The 18,949-nt window shown below is 39.4% G+C and overlaps 1 protein-coding gene across 1 annotated transcript; it reads right to left on the bottom strand.

The window, feature by feature from the left end:
* Nucleotides 1–288: 288 nt before the first annotated feature.
* On the bottom strand, nucleotides 289–13,138 carry prpf6 (PRP6 pre-mRNA processing factor 6 homolog (S. cerevisiae)). The gene is made up of 21 exons (XM_063464002.1): nucleotides 12,923–13,138; nucleotides 12,248–12,410; nucleotides 11,984–12,102; nucleotides 11,785–11,863; nucleotides 10,940–11,116; nucleotides 10,273–10,401; nucleotides 10,051–10,145; nucleotides 9,795–9,951; nucleotides 9,374–9,536; nucleotides 8,514–8,632; nucleotides 8,187–8,405; nucleotides 5,778–5,900; nucleotides 5,553–5,674; nucleotides 5,247–5,385; nucleotides 4,994–5,113; nucleotides 3,982–4,158; nucleotides 3,696–3,829; nucleotides 3,193–3,284; nucleotides 1,999–2,113; nucleotides 1,721–1,847; nucleotides 289–1,239 (listed from the first exon to the last, which is right to left on the bottom strand). The coding sequence occupies exons 1-21, from the start codon at nucleotides 13,108–13,110 to the stop codon at nucleotides 1,087–1,089; spliced, it is 2,910 nt and encodes a 969-aa protein (XP_063320072.1). The 5' UTR covers nucleotides 13,111–13,138; the 3' UTR covers nucleotides 289–1,086.
* Between the last annotated feature and the right edge of the window lie 5,811 nt (nucleotides 13,139–18,949).

The raw sequence follows: 18,949 nt of genomic DNA, 5'->3' as shown, positions 1-18,949 counted from the left end.
CTGCCCTGTTTATCTTTTGTTGCCCTTCTTCTGCCTAACAAGCAGAATACCAACACTGACCAATGGGAGTGCAGACTGTGATATTTGATCGATATTGGTAAAGTTAGTCAGGTTGTTAGCTGAACTAGGCAGACCTTTGGAAGAATTCTGTGGTAATGCATATTAAAATTTAGATGATGCTGAATGATCCAACACGGCAGAACTATAAAATAACAGCAGGGATTAATAGTAAAGAAGATGGGAGACACTCTGCATGACTCTAAACCAAAGAGAAGAGAACAGCAGACTTACTATGACATAATCATTTATTTAATAAACCTGAAAGTAACCTTTTATACTCAGTAATATGCTAAAAAGGTGGATTTAGGAATGAATGAATCACTAGAATGGGTGTTTTTCTCTTTAATTATTCAAAGCACATGCGACAACTGCTTACTAGATGATTCATCGGTTGCATCTTCACAGCAGAGTTGCAAAGGGAAAACAATGTATTATTTGCCAGAAGGCGTGTGGGACCTGAAGCAAAAAAAAATTCAATGTTTTAACAAAACAAAACAAAACACACCACCGCTGGTCGTCAACATCAAGCAGAGCATGACTCAGGAGGTTTAAATAATAACAGAAAAATGTTGTGAAATCCGAGAGGACACCTAAGAGTACTCTTCTAGCACTTTTAGGAGAGGATAAGACAAGGATTTTAACAAAGAAACCAAATCACAACAATAGCTGAGGCCACACCTTGAAACCCCATACACACAGACAGATCAAAAACGTATCCACAAAAATCTCACATCACAGCCAAAGATCTCCTTACTGCATATCAGGATGAAGAGGGTAACCATCAGTCACTTTGATTTTTATTTTTATTTTTTAAAAAACATCCACAGATTTCGTCACTTTGACGTCAAATCATTATTTTCTCCTGACACATACAACAACAAAAAAATGTAAGGGCGTGTGTAAATACTTTAAATCTGCCAGAGATGGGCAAGTCCTGGTACAGAATAAGCATGTCAATAGCTGCTCACTTCTATACTGGTGACTGCCAGAGTCCTCCAGGTGTTTTCAGTCCAAATTTCCCCACTCTCAGAATGTGTTCTTGATCTTGCTGGCTACCTGTGCTAAGATCTCTCCTGTCTTCTTCTGCCAGTTTAGTACATGTTTGGACTCGGCACACCACAGCTCTCCATGACGGGGCTCTGCATTCTCACAGCGTTTTCGCACCTCTTCCTGCTGCTCCTGAAGCATACAGAGCAGTAATGTTATACAATCACAGCACAACACATGGACCGGCCACACAAACAAGTAAGTGACTACCAACTTTGTGAAGAAAGAAAAAAAAAAAGCAAGAATACATACCATAAATCATTGAGCTGGAAAAACTAATTACATGTTTATCATGTATGATTTCACATGTTTTACAGCACATTTTAACGACTGAACATAAATCTGAAAATCTTTAAGTTTATAGCAGCTGACATATTCACTTCACACAATAACACTAAGTAATAACAAACAATTGATTCACAACCAACACCTGGAGTAAAACTGCACCAATGCAATCAGTACTGAGGAAAACTCACACAGGTACATGAAGAACTAGAAAACTCCACACAGAAAGCCCCCAGCCAGGCAGCAGGTTTGAATCAAACTTCAAATGATTTAATCAACTTATTAATGCATGAACAAAATAGCACAAGTCTAGACACCAGATCCTTACCTCTGTCCCATGCTGCAGCTCAAACTTGTAGAAGAAAGCCCAAGCATCCCCCAGATCTGGATCAATCTTTACGGTCCTGAGGAACCACTCTCTAGACTTGGTGATCTTACGCTCACTCCAGAACAACCTGACATATGCAGAACATCTCAAAATGTTAAGAGTTTCATACAGAAAGGTCTGCTGAATGTAAAACACCAACAAAATACACCTTTTTATATTGTAGGTTATCACAAAAAGTAATAGCTATTACTAAAGGGAGTGAAAAGTTCAAGTCATACTTGGCTACAGCGAGCAAGACGTGTGGATCATGTTCACACTTCTTCAAAGCATCCACACTCTTTGTCTTCCTCTGGGGCCTGGCCTCCAAAAACACTGCCTCAGCCCACAGGATACCTTTGAAGGAAGAAAATAAAAGGGGATTGAAATTTGTGCATTAAAGTCCAATAGTGCCAGTGCAATGAACAAAAGTTAAGTCTGCATAAACGTGAAGGGCACAGAGGAAAACAAACCATCTAAAGCAGGGATCACAAACTTAATACCCAGGGGCCAGATTCGGCCCGCCAAAGACTCCAATCTGGCACAGCCTACATCAAATCAAACTGGGTTGTGCGTAGGGCTGGGCCATATCATACCGTTCACGGTAATACCGGTATAATGTTGGGCAACGATAAGAAAATGAAATATCGCGATAGAATATGGGTAAAACGCGCATGCGCAGTGCCTTTGTTTTCATACACATGGCGGCGACTGAGAATGAGAAGGGCGAAAGCGGATCGTTGAATGAAACGGATGAACCAGAATTGGTTTGCAAAAACGCTCAAACTTCAGTGGTGTGGAACTGGTTTAGCTTTCGTCCGTCAGATACACAACAAAGCACTATTTTTGGTAGAGCATGCTAGCGGGCTGTCATTATTACCGTGTTTTTTGGAAAATACGGCACACTTAAAATCAATCCTTTGATTTTTCTGAAAATCAACAGTGCCCCTTATAATCCCGTGTGCCTTATGTATGAATTCTGGTTGTGTTTACTGACCTCGAAACGATTTTATGTGGTACACGGCGCTCGAAAATCTGTCAAATGTTTTAGCATGACTTTGCTAAGCTATGCACCCGCACCGCTTGATGGATTGTCGGAGCATTACGGCTATCGTAGGCAGGAGCTTCGCGGAGTAAAACGTACTGTGCTTCAACATAATATTACCGTATTGTGTGTGTATAACCTCTTTTTAAGTTTTGTAGATATTATACATGGTTATGCTGAGGATATGTCGGCCAATTTCCACTGGAAATGCCTTTTGGTTAAACTGTCAGCAAGGAATTTGCATTTGCACTGTTAAATTTTTATATAACTTTAATGCACATAAAAAACAGCTGCTTGTTTAACTGAAAATACATTGATGTTGGGTTTTTTTGCACTAATACAGGTTCAGAAAAACAAAGCTTTTCCATCTATAGCAGCATTTTATACACACCTGAATTTGGGCACTCCTGCAGGGCTTTGGCCATCAGCGTGTTGGCAATGTTCTTCAGTCCAGCCCTGTACTCCAATCTGACTGACTCCAGCCTGATTAATAAGATCACATGTACTTTTAGATGCCTTTATTTCAGAATTTATGACAATAAATGGTGTTGGTGTTATACAGTTCTTGATTCGCCAGTAATGCCAGTTTCGGTTGATGTGGTTTTGCAAAAGCAAATTTGATTTGATTTGCTATACCTTTATTAGTCCCACAAGGGGAAATTTCATGTTAAGGCTGCCGACCTATTGCACGCAATAGCGGCGCCATCTTACCCTGCTAAGCCTGCTTCTAGTTTGGAGGCACAAATATAATGTTTTCCAGCTGTAACTTTTTACAAGTTTTCATGGATAGGCGAGAAAAAAAAAAACATGCATATGCTAAAATACACTGCTGCGCAGGTGACCTTTTCCAAACTAAAAATCTTCCTAGTTCCTTGTTGTCGTGTATTTTCTTACCACAGCTCAGCGGTCTGGGGATTCTTGAGCCGCGCCTTCTCGAGGATTGCTCTGGCTCTGGTCAGCTGTCCCACTCTCTCTTCCAAATGTGACAGCAACAACCACAGTGCCACAGAGTGGGGACACTTCTTTAACTGTACCAATGAAAAAAAAAATCCTTAACCCTTACTCTGGTAGTTAACGATACACTCATTTTCATCAAAAAATAAAACACTTCCTTCCTTTGCATTTCTGGTCAATCCAATACTAAAACAAACCCATGCCCCAAACATAACCCCATCCTCACCCCTTGGTTATAGGCCTCTCTAGCTTTATCCATATTTTCACACTGCTCCTCGATTTGGCCTCGCATCATCCAAAGCTTAGGGAAGTCCTCGTAGTGCTTTAGGGCCTCGGTGCACAACTCCTGGGCAGCTTCTATGTTTCCCAACACCCACTCCAATTTCACTGACTTCATAAACACCTGTAGAGATTACAAATACAAATGAGACCTATGAAGTTTTAAATTTGCAAATGCATTGTAATACACCTGAAACAGAATAATGTAAAACAAGGAAAATGCTCATACTGAACCCCAGTACTTGCAAGTCTATACATCAGTTTTATCAAATCCCAACTTGCTAGGTTTTTGCCTAAATGCTTAAGTGGTTAACACTAAAACTTTGTGTTATCTGATAGGACAATCAGTACAGCAAACATTAAGGCAGATTCTCTTACTCACATCTGTCAGCATACAACAAAGATAAAGGGGAGTGTTGCCAGGTCACTTGACAGACAGAGTGGTGGTTTAAAAGCTTGGCTGACAACATCTGTCAGACTATGTGGTACTGAACGTCATAATCTGTGGAAAACCTGCAAGCCTGAACCTGACAGTGTTCCCAGAAACAACCTCAAGGAAATTGCACCATTATGTAGAGAGCAGTGGTTTCAAAACAGAAAAATAAACTAACACTTAAATCACTCATCCAAAATGTGTCAGAGTTCAAATATTAATAACACTACTTGAAAAACACAATGTAGTACAGTTCATAAAAGGCCAGTCAAAGTGAAAGGACAGGATTGATTCAATGCAAAAGCAGTCATACTCAATGCAAGTGACATGAGATAACCTGAAGAACTTGATTTCATCAATCTTCTTATAAAAATATTCAGTTTCCTTTAATAGCTTTTTAGGCAATTCTATAATTCAACCAAGTATTAAAAGCTCAAACAGAAGACCAAGTTTTAACTTTTATCCTTTTCCACGAAGTAACCTTTACAATAATTCCCTACTCTCAAATTCATACAGATACACTTACCCTGGCTGTTGGTGCACTGCTGCGGGCCTTGGCTAGCAGTCGACGGGCTCTTTCATACTCATTATTCTCCGATTCCAGTTTTACAGCAGCAAGCCAGATTTCTTCACTGTTTGGGTTAGCCTAGGAAAACAGACAGAGGAGGACAGAGGGTGAGGAGAAGCAGAAGACACAGGATAACAGAGTTAGACATAGGTATACATAGATTACTCTAATATTTGACATGCTGTATCGACAAGTGAATGATTTTAATTACCTGGAAGGCCAGAGCAAGGATACTTCTGGCTGCTGGCACATCCTCAGCAAGCCACTTGGACTTGGCACCCATTAGCCACAATACCTCTGCTTTGGGGCAGTGAGCCACGGCCCTCTGAAGTAAAGCCTCCAATGACTCTCTGAGAAATGAAATGTGCCATGGAAGAATAATGGATGCGGCGGCGGCGACGAAGCAGCAGGTCATAAAGCACAGGAGCAAAAAAGAATAAATAAGTATAGTGATGCAAAACAGCAACTGTCACTTTCTGACTGCTAATGTTTGCATTTGGAAATTAAAGCTTGTCACCTGGTGCCATGGTTCTTCTCAAAGTAGGCAGCTCTAAGCCAGACACTTTTTTTACTTGGGAATACTTGGAGAGCATGGGCATAGATGGCTCTGGCACACTCCAGCGCCCCATGGGCCACACACTGAGGCACAAACACACAACCATCTCATTGTTAAATTTAACTACAACAGCAAGTATGTAAAAAACTTATTTTAAAAAACCCAAACTAATCTCTCTATACTTACACTCTCAGCATCCTCCATCCAGGTATGTTTGCGGTCCTCCTCCTCAATTCCAATCCCTATGACAGCCCTTATCACGGCCTGGCAGGTAGCCACACTACCTGCTTTGTCACACTCCTCTGCGTCCTGCAGGGTATGAACAAGCATTTAGAAGGATAGACACTTTGGGAGAAGAAGAAGAAGGGTGCAAAAATTACTGGATGAACTGCTGGTATCAATTCTAGGTAAGTCATTCCAATGAAATGATAAAGTGATTAACACGAAAATAATTCTAATATTAATTAGAAAGAAATTTTAAAACTGACATCAGAACACCTGCGGATTTAGAATAGAATAGAATAGAATAGAATAGCCTTTATTGTCATTGTACAGGGTACAACGAAATTGGAGTGCCACTCCCTTGGTGCAAAATGCAATAATAAATATAAATGTAAAATATAAAAGGTACAATAAAACAAACGTAAGTACTCAACAAAAGTAAGTATGATATTTACAGGATATAAGCATAATATAATGACAGTGACAGTATGGTATGGCTAAGCAGGTTCAATTGTTTTTGTGCTTATTTACAACGGTGATAGCTCTGGGAAAGAAGCTATCCCTGAATCTGTTTGTCCTGGTTTTATGTGACCTGTATCGTCGGCCTGACGGTAAAAGTTCAAACAGTTGATTGCTGGGGTGAGAATGGTCCTTGATGATATTGCCAGCTCTGCTGAGGTACCGAGAGTTTGCAATGACCTCCAGGCTGGGCAGAGAGCAGCCAGTGATCTTCTGGGCTGTGTTGATGACCCTCTGCAGTGCTTTCCTGTCTGCAGCTGAGCACCCTGCATACCATGTTGTTATGCTGTACGTTAGGATGCTCTCTATGTTGGCTCTGTAAAATGTCACCAGCAGCCTCTCCTCCAGGTTGTTCCTCCTGAGCACTCTCAGAAAGTGGAGACGCTGCTGGGCCTTTTTTACCACCGCAGTGGTATTTGCAGTCCAGGAGAGATCATCAGAGATCTGCACGCCCAGAAACCTCATGGAGTGTACCCTCTCCACACGGTTCCCGTGAATGTAAAGTGGGGCCGGGTCTGCTCTGCCCTTCCTGAAGTCCAAGATGAGTTCTTTAGTTTTTGTGGTGTTCAGTAGGAGGTTGTTAACTGAACACCACTCGGTCAGTCTGTTGACCTCATCTCTGTATTTATTTATAAAATAATAATAATATTAAAGCTGACAGACATTAATAAGCAAATATTTGCAGTGACAAGAAAAAAATGCCACTGGCAAAAAAAGAAAAAACAAACAAATAAAACAACTATGCAAAAGAGGAATTTCAGTTAAAGCCAATTACTGCAAAACAGCTGTGTACTGCACTAAACAAAACATTAGACACAGTGCTGTGTTGTTTTGCATCCAGATGAAACATTACTGGCATCTCTTTGAGGCTCTTGTGTGAGTTGTTTGCTGTTCTCACAAGCTATTCATTTAACATGTTCCACACTTGGCAAGTGGATTGCTGGGGACCCAAGTGCAGGGTTGACTTCAAAGTTGTTTGGATAAGTGTTCTGCATATTCTGGCTAAAAGCCGTTTTCTCTTCACAACAGTGAGACAGGTAATGTGTAAACAGGCAATTCTCTGGAGCCTTTAGGGGACTCTAGTCGTGTAAATGTGAAATAAATCAGTAGTTTGTCTTTGTACGGTTTTAATTTGCTTTTGCAGACTTGCAAACTTAACTCCACAGCAAAGTCTCTAAAAGAGTAAGTCCAACAACAACCAATAAACAATTCGCAATAGCAAGTTCGTATGATACCTCCCAAAACAGATCCTCGCTTCAAGCTTAAGTGCAGCAGGCTGTTCAGCGTGAATCTTTGGGCCTTTTCAGAAACAGGATACGTCACACTGTTGGCTTCCTCACTTAGTTAAAGTGATTCCCTCATTCAGGCATGACTCACTTTTGTGTTAGTGTTTTTTGTGTGTTGTAGTGATCTTATTGTTGCCATCTTGGTTAAAAAATGGGATGTGACAAAGACGAATGAGCTTGCCTGTGAAACGGCTTGCTTATTGGCTGTTGCCTGGTCAATCACAAGCTGTTAGCCAATGAGCATATCCGCCTTTTTTTTTTTTACATGAGCAAGACTTGGGAAACATACTCAATGTTTTTCCTTCAGTATGTCCTGAAATGAGTGACTGATCCCATTAAATCATGTTGAAAATTTAAATTCTAAGAAAGCCATTTTTTCTGTTTTTAAAAAGTGACTTTTTGAGTCCTCAGCTTTCACCGTCTGTTGGCCTTCAGATAGAATGCAGGTTTAAAGCACATCACAGTTCAAAGTGGGAGCCACTCATTTATGAATAAAAATAACAAGCAATTTGGTCTCCCTTTATCTTCTCAATCATTTCAGAGAAAACAGAAAGCCCCAGAAACAAACCTGTATCCACTGTTCTCTGTTGATCTCCACACCATTGGCACGCAGAGAAGTGATGGCTCGGTCAATGATCTTTTCGACCATCTGAGTGTTCCCATTGGCCTCCTCCAGCTTTGCAGCAGTGATCCAGATGTGGCGATCTGTGGGGATATTCTCTCGAGCTTTGTTCAGGACACGACGAGCGTTCTCATATGTCTCTAACCGGGCAAGTGCCAGCCAGAGCTAGAGAGGACAGAGAGTTAGTCATAAAGTTCATTGCATATGTTCATATATTGTGCTGCACTCTGAGACATTCAGTCCAATTTCCAAATGTTCATGTTGGTGAAGTACCTCCACACTTGTAGGGCAACACTCCACAGCTCTGCTGAGCATGATCCTGGCATCCTCTGGTTCCTCCAGTTCAACAGCTGTCTTCCACAGTCGAACTGACTTGGATACATTTTCCAGCGCTATGACGGGGAAGAGTTAAATAAGTACTAAGTCATTTTACTGATGCTTCTTATTTTGAATAACTTCAATGCAAGAACTCATAAAAACAAGAACATAAAAACTATTTAACAAAGATCCTATACAGCTCAGAGAACACACAAGCACAGACAACAAAAATTAACACTAAATAACATATTTTCTATAATAGCAACAGTGTCAGCTGGGATGGGAGGGTGCTTTGTATGTAACTGAGAAAAGTAGAGCAGAGGCAACTGAACATGTAGAGGCGGAGTAAGCTCTTCCTCAGAGGAAACGCTGATCCATCTCTGTCAGTGGGGTATGCTGCTGGGAAGTGTTAATAAGCGTTTGTGTGTGTGCGTGCATGCGTAAGTTAGAGCATTGACACCATGGTTAAATAGGGTGTCTCGCCTTGACAAGAAGCCAGAAACACAGCTGCCAAATGTAACTGTGATAAAATCTTTTGTTGCAACCTTATGAATAAAGAAAGTGAGCAGATCTGTGCGGGTGATTTTATAAGAAGATAAACAGATTGAGACTGGTCTTGAGTTTTGGCCCTGCAGAAATTAAGTTTCTTTCTTTTGGCAGAAAAGGTTCATTCTGATATGCATTGCTGGGAAGGCGCATGAACCTCGGCTCATATCATAACAGGAAGATGAATTTCTGGTAATCTGTGAATAAATAAACACAAGCACATAAAAAGCTTTTTGTTAAATATTGGAGGTGATAAACGACAACCTTACCCTTTCTGAGGACTCGTTTCTTAGCCCTGACGTCTGTCTCCAGCTCTGCAGCTCTGATATAGATGCGCACAGACTGTGGAAGGTGACGGACAGCCTGGGCTACCACGGCTTTAGCTGTGTCACCAGGCTGGAGCCTGGCAGCCTCCAGCCACACATCCTCACTCTAGTCCGAAGGGAAAATACTTATTTAAACAGGAAAGCACAAACCATTGTCCCCATTTGGAACCTATTCAAGAAGTAATGTTGCGTCTTAAATTTAAGCAGCTGTTACATTATAATACTAGCGATATATTAATACCATATTCTAAGAAATGCAAACTTAGAGATTATAGGGTTAATTTGAGCAAAATATCCGGAAAACAACAGCATCCTTGTGTTCTTTGTCATTTAATAGTTTTATTTACTGTTTAACTTCCTTTACCTTCGGACACATCTCTGTGCCTTTCATGATTAGGTTTCTGGCCACCTGCAACTTCCCAGTCACCTCCTCCAGCCTGGCAGAAGCAATCCAGGCAGGTGGGTGATGGGGATTTGTTTCCCTCACTGATTTCAGCAGCAGACGAGCCTTCTTGATGTCACTGAACAAGCAGAGCCACAAATAAGTGATTCAACACATATACACACAGCAACGTCTTTTACACAAATATAGCAATCTGATGCTGTCAGTGTGTCTCTACCTGATGTCTCCTCCATAAGTGGGGATCATAGAGTTAAGATCTGTCAAGTAACCCTTGGGATCCACTACTGTTTGTCCACTCACTGAGTCAGACACCTGAATACAGAAAACATGTAGACACAGGATAGAGAATAGTTAAGTTGTTTCTATCAGTATAATGGCAGCAGCATGAATCCTAGAAGAAAGTAAAAGTGAAAGTTGTGCAAGGTGATGCATCATTTACCTGACTGAGCCTCATATCCATGAGTGTGTTTCTGGCCTGACCAATTTTCCTCATATCCAGTTCTCCGGTCCCTGGTGTCATCAGACCAGGTGTCATGCTTCCTGGATAAGGTGTGTTCAGACCTCCCAGCTAGTAGAGATAGGAAACAATATCAACAGAGAGGAGCAACACAGTGTGTGAGAAGTCTGTCATGGCACGTTTAAACAGCTCTTGAAACAAAAGCCTGAATCATGTAACACCTTTCTAACCAATGCAAAATGACACAAATTACTTCAATCTTTTAATTTAAAGTCAAGCAATGACTTTTTCTCTGTTAAGAGGCTATACCTCTTAAAAAACTCAACTTTTGAAATCAGCAGGCCGTGTCTCCATTTTCAATTCATGGACGTCTACCTGCATGCACAGGTCAATCAAGAGTCCCTTTCAAATGTATTTTAAATGCCAACAAAGTTCATGTGACCAATTACTGTAGCAACAGGTGTCCAATCTGTTAAACAGACAAAAAGCAAACTGCTGTAACTGGAGAGTAACTTTTGTTTGTTTCCAAGGAGATATCCTGACTCCTGCTGGGCCATAGTGAAACTACACCCTGAAGTTTAGTGAAGTGCACTTGGAAGTAAATATGAGTTACAAAAATTATTTCTATTTGTATACACAGTATACTGACCCCTTGCAACGGGTCAACGGAGGTGTGGTTCTCTCCACTCTGCAAGTGTTTGGAGAAGAAGCTGTCGGGGACAGGGGTGAGCTTCTCATAGCGGGGATTCCTCTGGCGCTTGTTTCTGGCATCTCCCACTTCAGGAATGCTCAGCCATTCCTCCTCTGACACCTCTGCAAGCTTCCTCTGTAGAGAGATGGTAAAGAAAGATGTTGGAGAAAAGAATGGGATGTGAGCATTGCTTTCATTTACGATTGTTTGATAATACCTGATCTTAGCCCGGGAATTCATTGCTTAAAAATCATGAATCTAGAGACTATAACCGATCCTGCCTGTGGCTATCTCATTGTACAAATCTTCCATTTAAAGCACAGTGTATGCTGTACTGCCTGCACACGCTTACTATTTGCACATCCTCTACAGAGAAAACAAAAAAGCACAGTATGACAAGAGGGCAGCACAATGTCAACTGTATATATTTCATTTGTGTAATATACTGGGACATTTATAATTAAAGCCATTTTTGTATATTAGAGCTATTTTATTATATTGCATAGCTTTGCAATATATTGAAATATTTAATTTTTTTTAGTTAGCTGCTGTTCTTACAGTCTTGGAGAAACTCTGATCACATAATTTCCTCAGGGATTAAAAAAAGCCTTCTGATTCTGATTTAACCAAAGAACTGCATTGAATAACATTAATCCTTTTCTTCTGTAGATATGATAATAAAGCCAATAAAACCAAAATGCATTTAAGATGCTTTTAGTGCAAAAAGAAGACAACATTAGATTCTTTTTAACTCCATAAATGATGCAGAAGAGAGGTTTGGAATATTAGGGTCAATCTCTTACCTTTAAATCTGAGAACTGCTGCTGAATTTTTGGTCGCTCCATACGGTATTTCTCAATTTCCTCCTTTTCTCTCAGCTCCCTAAAATGCAACGACAACCATGAACAAAAGACTCCTGCAATATCAAATCCATATTATATTTGAAAACAAATACACTGTGCATTGATAAAAATTAAACAATAGACTCTTCTTTTTTGTAACCTTCTTTCTTTGCGTCTTTCATCCATCCTCTTGTCCAGCGCTGCATATATAGCATCGGCTTCCTCATCATCTTTCTCATAGGGCCCACTTGAGAACAAGCTACCTGCATAACCATTAAACTACAAGAGAAACAACAAAACAACAAAGCATAACAAGATTATCAAATTAACTGCTCATAATAAAAGAAATCGGCTTTAAAATTGTGACTTGATCATTTAAACTCTCAGAAAAAAAACACCTTTATCTACAACAAATCACAGATACCTCATCATAGTTGGTGTCATTCAGATCTTCATCATCATCATCCTGGTTCTTTTTCATTTGGTCCCCGACCGTCCTCTTTCCAGGGGGTGCATGCCGGTCATCCACTGGATCATTAGCATCACGAGCAGGACCGATATCAGATCGGGTGGTGAAACCAGTGGCACTGGAAGGAAAAGCATTAATTTAAATGTGTCATAAATAAACACAGCCTGGCCAAAATTATACCGCGAGATCTTTACTCTTCTCTATAACACAGTGACATGCGTTTCCATGCTTATAACACTATTTTGATCACTATGACTTTTTAACTTAAATTTTGCTAGCTTGTCTAAAACAGATTTCATATTAGATGACTATGGATTTAGGAAGAGCATATATTGACATTTAACTCTATTTGAATTAAATTTCAATTTAACAGTTCACGTTTAGTAAAGCAATTACATCATAAAACCACTAAACTATTTAAAAACTTCATAGTCTGGCGTACTTGCCATGGTAAGGGAAACGATATGCACTTTATTCACGTATAAATTATATAAATTAATCGGTTAATCTATATATGTATTGTAAACTACCTTGTACTTAAATTTTACTCATTATTAACTTGGGTTAGTACGATTGAAAAAAAAAAACGGGTCAATCTGGCTAGCAGCATGTAGCTTTAAGTTAGCTCACCCTCTGCCGAGACCGGGAACGTAACCGAGCGGAGCAGGCATCCCTAGAAACGGCTTTTTCTTTTTCCCCATGAGCGGAGAGGCGAGGGGCATTATCGGGGGCCCACCACTAGCCCCCGCCGCCCCGGTGCCTCCCGCAGAAGTTTTGGAGACAATTTTAGGCGCTTGTTTTGCACCAGTGCTAGCCATCGTTGCTCACACGACGAGACGATGCAGAGCCGGATAAACAACAGTCGAACTTCCGCTCCGAGGAAAAAGAGGCCTAAGGTCTAGAAACGCCTGGCAGCGCCCCCACAGGACTGGCGGGTTATTAATTATTATTATTACTATCTTTATTTTACAATGTATTCAATACTATTTTAGTTTAGTTATAGCAAAACTGTTATACATTAAGTATTCGGTTAATATTTAGTGGTTTGAATGCAACTTGCTGTGAGACTATGTGGATGAATTTATTTCTTTACTTGTGTTTTCAGCAGATTGAAATTTGCACAGAAGTCACAAGAGGGCACCACATCCTGAAAAATAATGCCGCTATGGAAACTCATTGAACTCAAGGGCCCGACTGTTGCTTCACAGCAAGAAAGTCGTGGGTTCAAATTCAGTCTGGAGCTTTTCTCTGAGGAGTTTGCATGCTCTCCCTGTGTCTCCATGCCTTCCTCCAACAGTGCAAAGACAAGACTGTTAGAATAAGTGGATGGATGGATGGTGTTGCATAAACTATCATCTGACATTTGTGTGAAAACCCCAAAAAGCTACATCTTTTTTTATTCTGAGATATTTGTACTTCATTCTACTTAACCCTAATGGTACAAACATCCTGGCAGTTCCCTAATAATCAAATACCGAAATAAACTTCTCACATTATTTCATTCAGTTATTTTATGGTTTTGTTTTCCCACGACAATATGTCATAAATGGACCACCTGAACCTGACCACCTGATGGGACACATGGCACAGAAACACCCTAACTGAAACACACAGTGGCAAAATAGCAGTAATTGCATTTTCAAAATGGAATACTTACATGCATACACTAACTTAGACATGTGTTAGCATATTAAAGTCCCAACCTATTTAACATTATGAGTGAAAAAATATCCATTATCCTCTATATAATGTGGATATTCAAACTTGAGACAGGAAACTGTAATAGTGGTAATTACATATTAACATGGCATTTCTGGGTTTCCTCCCATAAGATGAAATTAGTCTATAGGCTACAACACTGCGCTTCAATCACATTTAACTTCACTGATGCACAGTCTAAGCCTCAGCTCAGGCTTTTACATTTTTCTTCATTTACATCGCCTGAAGGGCAGACATTATATTACTCCCGGGAGAAGATGTTATGATGAAAATGGACTGTCAGGCACATTAGCCAATATATAGCTCACGCAGGACTAATTTAAACATGGAGCGTAACTCAAGCCTTTATTTCATCCAGCTATTGTATGGCCTATTTTACTTTTCCCTGATTATTTCAATGATTGTTTGATTTCAAACGGAGGATTTTTATAGTCACACATAGAAATCAGAATTATGTCAAGCCTGAATTGACAGGGAAAGGTGGTAGAGAAAACCCCACATCATATATCTGCAATCTCTCATAGTCCTGAGCCATAATCCACTTCAGTCTCATTAATGATAAATTGTCTTTAAAGTATTGGCCTATATTAAGAGTGAGAATTTCTCAGAGCCTGATCCAAGCACACGTGTAGTACCAAGATTAATTTGCACAATAATTGATTCATTATTCTCTGCTACATGAGTAATGGTTACTATACCTAAATGAATAGAAAAGGTGTCTCCAATAATCTGATTTATATATTGGTAACAAAAGTGTGTTTCCATAAGCATAAAGCACCTAGCAGGAATCCACAAACCTCCACCTCACATGCAGACACGAACACATTCAAATCTGCAATTGTGATGGCAGTGGAAGCAGAAGATAGCGGATATCTGCTCCGGGGCTGGGAAGACTGACTGAGTAACGGCGGTCTCGCCAGAGATCATGCTATCATCATTTCCTTTGATGTGCAGCCATAAAACATTTGGCAATGCTTCCTGTAAATGCAGCTGTGCGTTGGAAGCTGTCTCGCATTAATAAAGTTTAAAAAAAAAATGACAAAAAAACATATTTTTTCTACTTTACCTGCATCATAGACAACTTGGCATCATGACACAGAAGTCTAAAAGGGACTCATTTGACCTCTACAACTCATCTGCATGAAAAAGACAACTTCCTATATATGTTTGTAAGCAAAAAGATCATAATGGAGACCAAGATTTTGACTGACAAGCCTTTTTTTGCCTAGTCATTGTTACAGAAAGCCTTTTTTTTTTTTTTTTTAGAACCAAGCAGTGCTGAACGACAATAATTTAATGGCTCAGCCTATTTTTTTGTTTTAACAAAGACTAATCACTTCAATTAGCAAGAAAATGCATTTTGAGTTATAGAGATTCACAAAATAATATCTCTAATTTCATAATAAATACTTTAATTTGTGATCTGGTGATACACTGATGCTTGACAAACAAAAGTGTAATTGGAAGAATAAAGTGTGCTCTAAACAAGTGAAATTACAAAGAGAGCAATTGTGAATATTTTAATGGGTGTATTTCCATGCAAGCATACAGTAATGTGTGCATTCTTGCATGTTTATTCATTTACGTGTGGGCCAGTTTGCATGGATGCATAACTCAGTTTAATCTATTTTTTCAGTGCACAGAACTCAGGATGGAGAAACCAGTGGACTTTCTGCCTCAACCTGTGCTACACCAGATGGCTACAGTGTCATGTGCATAATGCAAAAGAATGGGTCCACAGCGGTTAATAGGAAGATACCAAGAATTAAAAAGATGCAACATCTCAGCCAAAAGCAGCATGTTTACGGTCCACTAATTGAAAGAAGGCTGCTGTTTGGAGGAAGAAAGCACAGGAGGGCATATGTCAAGATGACAGGTTTATTGATATGCTTAATGCATCACCTACAAGCACACACCTACACTCACAAAGACACACATCATTCATTTTGCTGGGATTCATTGTGAGTTAATATTAGCTCATTATATTTTACAATACATTGTGGACAAAGGGAAAAAATAGGACACAGACAAAACCATTTTTCAGTGTGCAGACATACTAAACTGAATGACTGTGTCTTAGCTGAAAGCAGTCTACCTTAACAATGCCTCATTTCATACGTAGAAGAAAGTCCTGGGAGGATAAATGATTTATTTAGAGCTGATTAGAGGCTGTTTATTATTCTGAAACAAAGAGAAGTGTCCTTGTGGAAGGACAACAGTAAATTCATATTAGGGCTTTCCTTTTGGAAAGCTATCTACAGCTGTTTTGGCCAACAGATGTTCAAATAGAATTTCATTGATCCACTGAGTAAAACAAGGCTTTGGATGAGGATAGTCCAATAATTAGTCTAAGGCAGGATCTGCGACACTGTAAAAAGGAGGGGAAAATGGTGGTGGTTTTTGTGATGTGAATACTAATGCATTGACAGTTCAGGCAGTTGTGGCAAATGCACACTGCAGGTCAAAGTTAATGCTGCATTAGGCTAATTGCTATGTAAAGAAAAAGACCCCCTCCACTCCTCTCCTTAAGCAGTAATAGGATCGCCACAAGTCTGTGGGAGAAGGCTTGTTTGGCCCATGCACACATGCCATGTTACATGTCTCCTTGTAGGCATTTAGTTTTTGCTCAGTGTGGGAGAAGAATGGAATCATGGTAATTACCCTCACTGTGGTTTGATAAGAGGTTTCTCATATTTTTTGCATTACATTTGACAGCTAACACAATCCAAAGTACAACTGATTTGTTTCCCTGATGGGTGAATAGATAAACGAGATTATTGAGTGAAGCTGTTCTCCTGCCACGTTGCCTGTTGTCTGCTCGAGACGGCGGGGTTATTTAGACACGGTGAATCGGTTCATGATGCCTTCTGTTTTCTCTGCTGCTGAATTTCTTGAGAGGAGAGGAGAAGAAATATAGATTCTCTCTGATCATGGAGGTCTCAGGGGACCAAACACAAAGGGGTCTTCATGTATATATATATATATATATATATATATATATATATATATATATATATATATATATATATATATATATATATATATATATATATATATATATATCTATATATATATATATATATATATATATATATATATATATATATATATATATATATATATATATATATGTGTGTGTGTGTGTGTGTGTGTGTGTGTGTGTGTATATATATATATATATAGAGAGAGAGAGAGAGAGAGATATTAGACAACTTTAATGTTATTTTCTTGTCTCATCATTTAATGTCACAAAATCCAACTTTGTATTGCCTTTCAGTCGTCTGCTCAAAAAAAACCACCTGTTCCCTTGTGAGCATAATAACAGACATAGTGTGCAAGATAATACAATGAGACTGGGGGATTGGTTTACTGCCCTGAAACCAGCCACTACAAGTACATGTGGGTGACAGGAAAAAGGATTAAAATGTAATTATTCTCATATACTGCTCTTCTCTATCCATTGTGGTTCAATTGAAAAAGTATATTCACCTATATTTATGTGTACTCATATAATTAAAATAATAGTAGCAGATCTAGCCATGCTACATTAACAGAAACAGGAGAAATTACTCCTCTATAATATTGGATTTGTTACCAATATCCTTACTACATATTATTAATATCTAACTATTCTAAATTGGTGCAGTTCTCACCTCAGGAACACATTTCTCCACCCACATTAGCTTTTCTCATTGTGTCTACACATACAGCTAAACACATTTTGTTATTGTGTCGATGCACTTCCTATCTCAATCTCACAACTGTACTTTTGTCAGTCAGACCTACATGTCTCTTACTTCTCTGCAGAACACTGAGGCCACTCACACACTGTCAGTGGTAGTAGTGAAACTGTCCTCCAGTTTAAAGCTAATGGAAACATATTGCCTCAGTCTTGTATCACAGGTGCACATCATGGCATTGCTAATTACACACAAGCATATTCTGTTCTTATATGTAGTGGGGCTTTAATGCATTATGTATTAATTTGTAATGTTCTAAGTTTACATGTTTCATCACTGTCTGTTTTCTCAAGCATATAGGGTCAGAGGTGGCAGCGAGTGAAAGGAATGATTTACAAGACAATAGTGAGACATGCTATGATTTACAGTTTGGAGACAGTGACAGGAAAAAGAGCTGGAGATGGCAGAGCTGATGATGTTAAGATTTCACTGTGAGTTACCAGGATGGCCAGGATTAGAAATGAGAGGGACTCCTCAGTTTTAGGTTTGGAGACAAAGTCAGAGAGGTATGCCTGAGCTGGTTTGGACACGTGCAGTAGAGTGATAGTGGATATATTGGACAAAGCATGAAGATGAAGCTGCCAGGGAGGAAGAAAAGGGGCAGACCACAGAGAAGATTCATGGATGTAATGAAAAAAGGTTGGTGTGACAGCAGAAGATGCTGGAGATAGGGGGAGATGGAGGTTGCTGATCAGCTGTGGTAACCCATTAAAAGACTGGCCAGAGGAAAAATAAAAAGAAGATAGTTTCACATTTATCATCTTGCTTTTCAATGAAATAACATTTTGGAAAGTATCTGATAAACCTTTCACATTTCATTTTGTGTCAGAATGTCTTTTACTCTACATTAAGGCCATAGTTCTCACAGTACTCTTACCAAAAGCAGTAAGATTTTGATAAAATTATAAAACCATTTGGTGTTTAAGTATTACAGTTTTTCTTGATAAATTTGGTGTAATTCTTATATCAGAAAGATCATTCTCACCACTCTCAAGGCACTGCTCAAGACAAGCATTTTTTCCAACACAGATTCACTTGTGCAAAAGATACTAAAACAATAAAAACCTTTTTGCACATATGTAAAAACATGGAAAGTCAGTCACTGAGTTCAACTTGGTGATCAACAAATAAAAACCCTTGCATTGCAGCCAGACACATGTCAGCTACTCAAACCATGTAGACATAATGAAAACAGCCT

The sequence above is a fragment of the Pelmatolapia mariae genome, linkage group LG20 (assembly GCF_036321145.2).
Source record: "Pelmatolapia mariae isolate MD_Pm_ZW linkage group LG20, Pm_UMD_F_2, whole genome shotgun sequence".
NCBI lineage: Eukaryota > Metazoa > Chordata > Actinopteri > Cichliformes > Cichlidae > Pelmatolapia > Pelmatolapia mariae.
The sequence above is the reverse complement of the archived record's forward strand: the minus strand, read 5'-3'. Positions and strand labels throughout refer to the sequence as shown.

Excerpts from the sequence above, each read along its gene's own strand:
- prpf6 (XM_063464002.1), bottom strand. The coding sequence starts at position 13,110 with ATGGCTAGCACTGGTGCAAAACAAGCGCCTAAAATTGTCTCCAAAACT. Across the intron at positions 4,159-4,993 it reads GCAGTGCACCAACAGCCAGG|GTGTTTATGAAGTCAGTGAA; the intron begins GTAAGTGTATCT and ends TAATCTCTACAG. Across the intron at positions 1,240-1,720 it reads AGCTGCAGCATGGGACAGAG|GAGCAGCAGGAAGAGGTGCG; the intron begins GTAAGGATCTGG and ends TGTATGCTTCAG.